Consider the following 9128-nt stretch of genomic DNA (forward strand, 5'->3'; position numbering starts at 1 on the left):
CGGAGGCTGCGTAACCAAAGTGCAAAAAATTCCAGAAATAGCGTAGGAATTAAATATTGTGTGTCTCATACCCTGTCACCCTTAAGAAGAAATTTGTATTCATTTCAGCGAAGCTTTTGACACCCGACTAAATTCGCGGGAACTTTGTAAAATAGACTGCTACCCAAAGTGTCGAGCATCATTATTCACACACAAGATTGCCAGGGACACAGGGCACCATCCCATATATTTGATTCTCAAAATGGCGTCTGAATGCCCTGCCTCGACGTCAACGTCAACTGAAACAAGGATTTCATGTTACAGTAAGCGATCTCAAGAGGCAGCAAACGAAAGATTATTTACCGCCATTGATGGAGTAATCGGGAAGAATACAGAGTGGTCCGAGGAGCAGAAAGATCGACTTAGACGGAGGTTTCGAGAGGTTGGTATATGACGCCTCGGCCAGCGAACACTGACGCCACACACGGGCACGGCAAATGCACGGCCGGCCACGCGCAAGCCAGTGGCCGCGCGTGGTTAACTGGTGCGGTTGTGCGCTTTCTTACAATTTGCGCAATCTTAAGAATGAGCGCTCATTCTTAAGATTGCAGGGGAATATTACTTGCGCAATTTATGAATTTTGCGCAATCTTAACAAACACTGCACGGCATTATGTGAAATTAAACGTATTAGATTTAGAGTAGAGGTTAAAGGGGAAATAATCATATGGCAAGAAAAGAAAATGATCTGTGCTTCTGTACTAATTGTTGAACTACGATAATTTGAATTCAATTAAAGCCGTTATTATTGCTGTTTGCCTGTCCCCCGATGGGACATTTTTTAATAACCATGATAACGGAGGACTGGGAACTAGTCTGGGAAGTGCTTTGTTTAGCATGTCTATACGTTTTTATTCAGAATTCTTTCCACCAAAATTATGTCTCTTATTATTTCCCCCAATATGCATAAAACTTTCATCTCTACTGTACATTGTTATGTCTTTTCCCTAGTGAATTTGCATTGCCACAGTATAATTATTTATGTACGGCCAAAGAATTAATCAGTGAACGAGGATGCAGCTAGACTCGTCAAGCACAGCCGGTTCTCGGTATCGAAAAGATCGCTTCTCTTGTTGCACATTCTTAAGAATGTGCGCTCAATCTGGAAGATTTTTTTTGTCGAAGATTGCGCAAGGATCCAGTTGCGCAATCATAAGAATGCGCATGCACATTCTTATGATTGCGCAAATGGCAAGAAAGCGCACAACAACGCCACGCGTACGGGCACGGCACGGCCACGCGCACGCCGCGCAGCCGCGGCCGGGCGTGGTTGGCTGTACCACATAAAATTAAAAAGGCCCAGTCCTGGTCACACCAATCAACTGCACCCCACTTATGATTTCGAGCAATTTTTGGAAAAATTCCCAAATATCAGCCATCAGAAAGTGATGTTTTGTTTTACAAAGTCAAATTTTGCAGGGAGAATATTGAAGTATTTACTGAGAAAACACTCGAAAACGTCACGCAACACGTCATTTCGCCAGTATTATAAGTACTTACATAATGAAGCTTTCTGTAAATTCATGCGTGCCTAGGATTTTGCATTGCCAAGTAATTTGAGGGAAAAAATGACCTCAACACAGTCAACAAATGTACGAGCAGAACTTTTGATTTTCTGAGGTACAATGTATGCACGTTACGCATTGCGCTGGTACTCCAACTTCCAAGTCATGCACGCACGAAATGGTAGGAGCCGTCCGGGTACCTGTAAAATGTCGTGCGTCGAGTGTTTCTAGACAACTCTGGAGCTTGGCTATGATATTTATAGCCATGTTTACGGGTCTATCTTCAGGCAGGCTTGATTTTTTCTTGAAAATTAATATTTAGTAGGGGCATTTTACTTTTTGTACTTTTTTTTCGTTTGAAGCAGAAAAAAATAATTCACGGGTCTAGCCTGAAGATATCCTTGTGGTCTGTCAGTGAAACATGTGTGGAAAAACATTCAAATTTTGGAATAAGAAATTTCTAATTCCAACTAGAAAATATTTCGAAAAATTTCATGAATCCAGTAAACTTTGCTCACAACCATCAAAGTGGCAACCATTGTAGCATTAATTAAAGTTGTGAAGGGTTGGAGAGACACTCCCTTTGGTGACAAATTCACTTTTCAGTCTTCTCCTACGTCCTAGGCAGCCCTCACTGTCCCGTCTTGTCAATTGTTTGTTGCTGCTGTCTTTATGTATTAATTGTAGCAGCTTTTAAAAAAAAATCTCTGAATGTACTTGTATGTGAATTTGGTTTTTATGTGTTTATCTTGCGTGTAATAATGAATGCGTGGATAAACTTATACTATTAAACTAAACCTAAAACCTGTAAAACTCCTGGCTAAAACTAGCTTGAGAAGCTCCAGTTCCAACCTGCCAATGTACAGCATGCAGATCACTGCAAAAGTTAAACACAAACTGTCTGGTCTACCCAAGTGGAGTTGGCTGTCATTTTTGCAGGTTTCTGTATCTGAGCCATTCCAGCGTTTTGCAAATAAATAAAATATGTAATGCCCATGCCAGAGCCAGTTAACCATGAGATCTAATAAATGATTCAGAGAAATTATCCAAAACTCGGAGTCTGTAATCTCCTTGACCATTACCAGATGATGGATGTACAAGATTTGAAAAATGCATTATCAGGTTTATTCACTGAGCTCCTACAGTACAAAAAATTGTCTGATTTGTTATGTCCATGACTATGACGCTGGAATTGCCGCCTTCGAAATACAACCTCCCAAATTATACGTTTGAAAAAAAAACTGAACTTACCCCATATTTTACATTTTCATACAGGTGTACAAGAATTCCCTACATGAAAACTGCACTGTTGACGGCCAGTCATGGGCCGAGGCTGTTGATGATGCCGACACAACAAAAGGTTAGTTTGGCAAACTGCACCTGAAATCTTTTACTTTTCGGGGTTTTTAAAAAAATGCTGAGGAGAGATTCCCATATCTGGCCGTCACTTGTCATTCTGTGCACAAACCCTATGAGACTGGTTTGAAAATTTCTAAGTATTTTCTCAGTAAGTACTTTATAATGTTTCCCTGCTAAATTTGCTTTTTTTTTAGGACATGTCACTTTCTGATGGCTGATACCGGTAGGTCACTGAAGGGAAAACTTAGTGATGGCCAAATATGGGAATCTTTCCAATCCGAAGTGTAACAAGTTCAGCAAATCAAGATTTAGCAAGAGTAGCCTGGATGTCTTATGGACCCCCGTGGCTATTTTGAATGACCAATTTCTTATGCAAATGCATAGATAAGAGCATGAAACGTCATCAACGTGGACTCCCTGTTTTTCAATTCAAGGCAGATTTGAGCAACCACTTTTTAAGATCCTGTCTACAGCCCTGTCGCAAATGTGATTATTATTATTATCATGAAATAATGAGTAAACAATAAGCAATGGTTTTACACAAATAGAGTGTGCAAGTCTCGTCGGTCCCCGTTCACTTTTTATGTGAACGTCTTGGTACCAAACAAAAACTAGTTTAGTCACAGACCTCGCGTTTGATTTTTTTTACCCAATTGTTATCTGTGTGAGTGATTGAACGGAAGTTGATGTCAACATTTTAAAAAAATTTAAAGTCATAAATTCGCAATGTTTTGTAAATTGTATTGCTTTTGACAAAATACCAATTTATTGCCCTTGATTGGATGGGCCCGGTCAGGACACAAAATAAATGATAAAATTATACATGTAATATAGTGCCCGGATGTAACTATATTCTCATAAAATCTAGTAGGTTTTCGAGGTCGAATTGGACGCACTATTGACCCTAACTCCCTAGGCCTTTTTGCTAGGATGTAGCCTCAATCCTGCAAAATCCTCCATTTGGCATCATGGAAAAATAGCATATAGCCTCAATCCTGGAAATTCCTCCATTATTTCTTGAATGTGGTCTATGGAGGGGTGACCACTGCCTGAATCCTGCAAAATCCTGTGGCAGTGACTGTCAATATATTGAGGCTTGCCCAGTGACATCCTGGAGCAGTACGGAGGATTTCAAACATAATCCAGGCCTATATTTATGCATGGCTGAGCAAAAACAACACACGGTCCAGCCCAAGACCTTGACAAAGTGCATGCAACAGAATCAGTAACACACTTTTGCCATGTAACCTCAATCCTCTAAATTCCTCCACTTTGGCAAAGAGGATTGTGAAGGATTCAGGGCGGTTAGGGTTAAACAGAATGGAATGAACCTTGCATATCTAGCAATGTTGAGTAGTAGTCCATAATCTGTGTGGATTAAAATTATAATTTCTTTCCTTTTTTGGGCAGAATTTGAGCCAGTGGATCTGAAGAAGAAAGGCGATGCTGAGCAGATGGCCGCTGATCTGGATTCTCTGATTGTGGTGACAGTAGCCAAGAGGAAAGAGTTCCCGCCAAGACTGAGTCAGCAACTGGCCAAGAAGCTTCGATGTCAGCACACTGCTGCAGTGAGTATGCATATCCACAAGTGTAATTATGCCCACATTTTGGTTGAATTCAACATTGAATTTTCCTCCACCAGTGCATTTCATAAAAACCAGGGGTGAGATTTGTCAGGATTTGTTTTTCCCGATTTCAGGATTTTTTTGGTGAAGATTTTTTTGTCAGGATTTTTTCAAATATTGATCAGGATTTTTAAAGAATCCCTTTGAAGTCTGGAAATGCTGAGGTTTTACGGTAATGGTGTTTTAAGCTATTAATTTTTACGTTCAACAGAAGAAGTGGGTCTTAAATAAGTTCATCTGGATTGTTGGTCAAACATGAACTTAGGGTATTGAAAGGGGTGCCTTTAGGCAAATACATAGCATAGACCCTACGTCGTTTTGGGGCCCTCAGCGACCCCTAAACCCTCTGCTGATTATTTTGTGGATTTTTTCATTTTCTCCCAATCTCACTCCCGAAAAATTGTTAGGGCTGTGCCAAATGTACCGAGTATTTGAAAACTTGATCGTCCGACGAATATCCGGATAGCATTTTTCCAATTTGAATGTTTGAGAAAAAAAAAGTGGTCTCAGGAAGATGTACATGTAGAGCAATGCCTGTGATGTCAATTTAATGGTACATGTATAAGTTTGCATCTTTAAAATCTTTCAAGTATCAGCTAGTCGGCGACATAAAAATTATATATCAATAATGTTGTTCACCCGAATCCTGACCAGTGGACCATTTGATTTTCGATCAATGTAGTTAAATATCAACCAGGGCGTTGGTCTTGGTCCAGGACATCAGTGATTGATAGCGATGGTTGCATTGTTGTGGAGTGCCCTTGCACAATTGTTTTTTTAGGTTCTCGCACTAACGTCTTAGGAATCTTGCAGTAAGTGGGGCGTGGCTGTTTTATGTAAATTAGACCATTGGTGTAAATATTAATATCTTTAAATAAACAAACGGCGGCTTCCCATTTTTGATACCAGTAGTCACTCGTGTGGGGGTATCTTCTCGTTGCATATCTAATTTTGGCGCGCGAGCACGCGCGACTGACTATATCATAACCATTTCGCGATCATAACCATTTCGTGATCGCTGATTGGTTCCCTAGGAAAGCCTAGAGAGAAAATAAAGAAAAAGTTAAACGGCTTCTACAGGATTCCCAAGACGTTAGTGCGAGCAGGCGTGCTGGTCTAATCATGCCGTTAGATATGCAAGATCCACTATCGATCACTAGCAACTAGGGCCAAGACTACCAGGGCATGTGCATGCACTTCCTGACTGTCACGTGCAATTTCCGACTGGCGCATTCAGGCTGTTCCGGTGCAGAAATTATTTGCTGTGACTGGTAGAATGTGTTGCAGAATATTCTACAGAAAAGTTTGAAGTGATTTTTCAAATTGCTGATTGTGTTTATACTTTCCACAGGAACAGCACAAGCCAGTCATACCAAAGGCCATTGAGGACCACAGCCCAATACTGTCTGTACAAGGTCAGTTTTCCTAATGGAACTGAAACATTCAAAACACTCCCTGAAAGAATGTGTGCTTTTTACACGATTTTTTTCAAAGTTACAATGTTACAATCTTTTACCCTTCCAATATGCAGTATTACAGTACATAAGCAAAATGGAAAAGGGAGGAATTGTTTTTGAAGAATGGATGTTATAATTCACAATGAACATTAAAGCACGTAACACATGTTCAAAATAAAATTACCATATAAACAATATAAATCCATTACTTGCTATTGCGGTATCCAATCAGGATACAGGAAGAAGGTTACTGATCCAGGGGTTACTATTAGAAACATGGCTGGATATAAAGTAAGCCCTGGGGACGAGGCTGGATGCCACCTTGTTTATTAAAAAGACATTATTGGTATATTTTTGGTATATTTTAATGAAAACATGCCTGACTGAATAATTACATAGATTATTGGGTCTAAACTGACGTAAGCTATTTATGAAATATAGCACATTTATTCATGGTTTTGAAATGTAACATATTTCCTTTTGTTTTGTTTTTCATTTTAAACAGATGAGAAGGATATCTCAAGCCATGTAACCACATTTAGTGATCAAGTGTCTGTTCTGTCAAGGGTGAGAGTTTGAAATCTTTAAGTTCTTGTTAAAGTAGTGAGCACAAATTGTACCATGGCGTGTCCCTTAACCACTTGCCGCCGGGATTACTTTCAGCCGAAAAACGCCATTTTGAAAAAAATGGCAAGATATATTGGCCAAATTTTAAAATGAAGTCAAACACCACAAATACCGACTCTTGAGAGTCACTTGTACAATATTTGTACGATACTTCTCACCGTAACTTTGTATTTTGCAACACTGGGAGGCCCCGCCATGGAGCGATATTTACTACGACGACAGGCCGTGTGCAGCGGCCAAGTTCAAGTTCAAAACACAGGTGTGCATAAAACCACAGGGAGCCACTGAGGTGTGTGCACGTCCACTGCCAGAGACTCGGGGAAAGCTTGACGATTTAACCCGTCAGCCGCCCCTGCGAGTATACATTGCCAGATCGTGTTGACACGTCCTCCAGCGTTGACTGGTTAAGTGTGGTCAAAAGTCACAGTGTATGACTCTGCATGGGCAGGCAAAATCAGACGCATCCTGATCCAGTTTTTATTAACAAAAGCAGATGCATTCTCTTAAACTTTGCACTGTTACCACATTCTGAGGAAGCAATCAATGTTTGACATTCTGCATTGACGGTTCAGAATCAATTGTGCTAGTTTATGATGACCTAGCAGTTTTCTTACTTATTTCACCCTTGCATCTGATTTGTGTCTTGCCCATTGAGGTAAGGAGTAAATGTCTTGAAAAGCTTACTCCAAGAGCCTGAGTACCATGTTCACTGTTGAGATTTGTAATCGCACTTTGTTTTCGTAGTTTATTCATATTTTTTGGTTTTGCTTATTCTTTTTTCCAGTTATTGCCAGACCTGGAGGACAAGGCCGGCCGGATCTACGAATCCCTGAATATTCATGCCAGTTTAGCCACCAACAAAACCCAAAGAGTTATCACCCAACCCGCGAAGAACGAATCCAAGATGGCGGCCTCCTTGACACCCCTCAGGACCCAAGCCGAAGCCGATGAGACACCCACGGCCATCCCACAGAATGATGCTGCTGCAACGAAGAGGCAAAAGCTGACCGCTCAGATCCATAATCACCCAATCAAACGCTACAAGTCCAGACCTACAGACGCTGTCAATCCCACATGATGGGGGTGGGCTCATTTTTGGCAGGGTTTTGTTTTTGGTTCTGTTTTTGCTTTTCTTGGGGGGGGGTGGTGGTTACTTTCTGTTTTACTTATCACTATGCACGTAGAATTGGTACTGGTTTGTAAAGGGACGCCGTTGTTGTAGTGGAGTCCAACTCAGACGTGTGAGTTACTTGCTACCAAACTCATAACACTGACGTAAACTTAACTTGGAAGTCAGGAACACATGCCGGACAAACCAAATGTGCTTCAGGCATTGATGAAAAGTGCACTTTTATTTATTTAGGTTTTGATTTGTTTTCGAAAATTTACTTAATGTGCCTTTCATATATAAATGATAGATTGACTGATTGTTTTATAAGATGGAATTTGCATCAGGGTGATGTAAATCAATATTAGGTTTTGCCCTTCACCGATGTATAAACACTGTATACTCAGTGTGTTACCTCCCGAGTGAAAATCAGAACAAAACTCTCGGGTGGGACTTGACCACTGAGCTTGCGGGATTGGTTGGCTGGTTGGAAGCTGATGTAGCAGCGGGTACCACAATGAAACTATTTATCAGATTCGAACCAGCTAATAAACCAATCCCGCTAGCTTGGTGGTCGAGTTATAAGACATCTGCACTAGAAAGCAGGGTTCGAGTCCCACCTGAGTGATTTTTTGTAACTTTCACTCGGGAGGTAACACATTGAGTGTACAGTGTTTTATACATCGGCTGAAGGGCAAAACCTAATATTGATAAATGATTTTTGTAGAATCTCATGAATTAAGTTTGCCAGGATGCAGTTGCGTAAAAAAATCTGAGGGAATTTTGAGCCAGTTTTGTTGATTTTAATTTTTTATTTTCTTTTGCCTTGTTTTTAAATAGTAGAATTTTGTACATATATGTAGATATAGGTGTACCTGAAAGTCAGCATCAAAGATATTGGTTGTTATATAACTTGACATACAGATCCTTGTCATTTGATTGGTGGAACTCACATCACGTGACATTCGTTATTACTGCCATTCACGCCGGGGCTCAAAAAGTACTTTCCGCCCATGGAGAATGGGAAATACTATTGAACAGTTAGGATCAGTCTTATTCCATGACGTGGTATATGTGTGCAAATGCATGCTGGTGTGCGCATTCAGCGTTGAGCGTAGCGCGTAGTGTTCCAAAGAGCCAGCGCTACAGCGTTGGGTTCAAATATTTTCGTGAAGGGGTGGTTTGGAAGAGAGAAATACATTTTTTCACCAATTTTGTATTGAAATAAAAGTTCAAATATATCAAATGACAAGGATCTATATGTCAGTTATATAAAACAAATATTGAGTGGCTTTAAATTGTGAAATGGGAGGAATATTATCGCTCGTTAAAATCTGGACTTTTCCAGTTCACTCGGCTTCGCCATGTGAAATGGAAAAGTCCAGATTTTACCTTGCGATAATATTCCT

General features: G+C 40.4%; 1 protein-coding gene across 1 annotated transcript; it reads left to right on the forward strand.

Moving 5' to 3' along the window:
* The first annotated feature begins 5 nt into the window (after positions 1–5).
* On the forward strand, positions 6–8056 carry LOC119740985. Its single transcript, XM_038216522.1, has 6 exons — positions 6–421; positions 2819–2903; positions 4313–4470; positions 5879–5942; positions 6490–6551; positions 7396–8056. Exons 1-6 carry the CDS (start codon positions 242–244, stop codon positions 7687–7689), a joined length of 843 nt encoding a protein of 280 aa, XP_038072450.1. The 5' UTR covers positions 6–241; the 3' UTR covers positions 7690–8056.
* The last annotated feature ends 1072 nt before the right edge of the window (positions 8057–9128 follow it).

This window comes from Patiria miniata, unplaced genomic scaffold (assembly GCF_015706575.1).
Source record: "Patiria miniata isolate m_02_andy unplaced genomic scaffold, ASM1570657v1 HiC_scaffold_5, whole genome shotgun sequence".
NCBI classification, from domain to species: Eukaryota; Metazoa; Echinodermata; class Asteroidea; order Valvatida; family Asterinidae; genus Patiria; species Patiria miniata.

Excerpts from the sequence above, each read along its gene's own strand:
- LOC119740985 (XM_038216522.1), top strand. The coding sequence starts at position 242 with ATGGCGTCTGAATGCCCTGCCTCGACGTCAACGTCAACTGAAACAAGG. Across the intron at positions 2,904-4,312 it reads TGATGCCGACACAACAAAAG|AATTTGAGCCAGTGGATCTG; the intron begins GTTAGTTTGGCA and ends TTTTTTGGGCAG. Across the intron at positions 5,943-6,489 it reads CCCAATACTGTCTGTACAAG|ATGAGAAGGATATCTCAAGC; the intron begins GTCAGTTTTCCT and ends CATTTTAAACAG.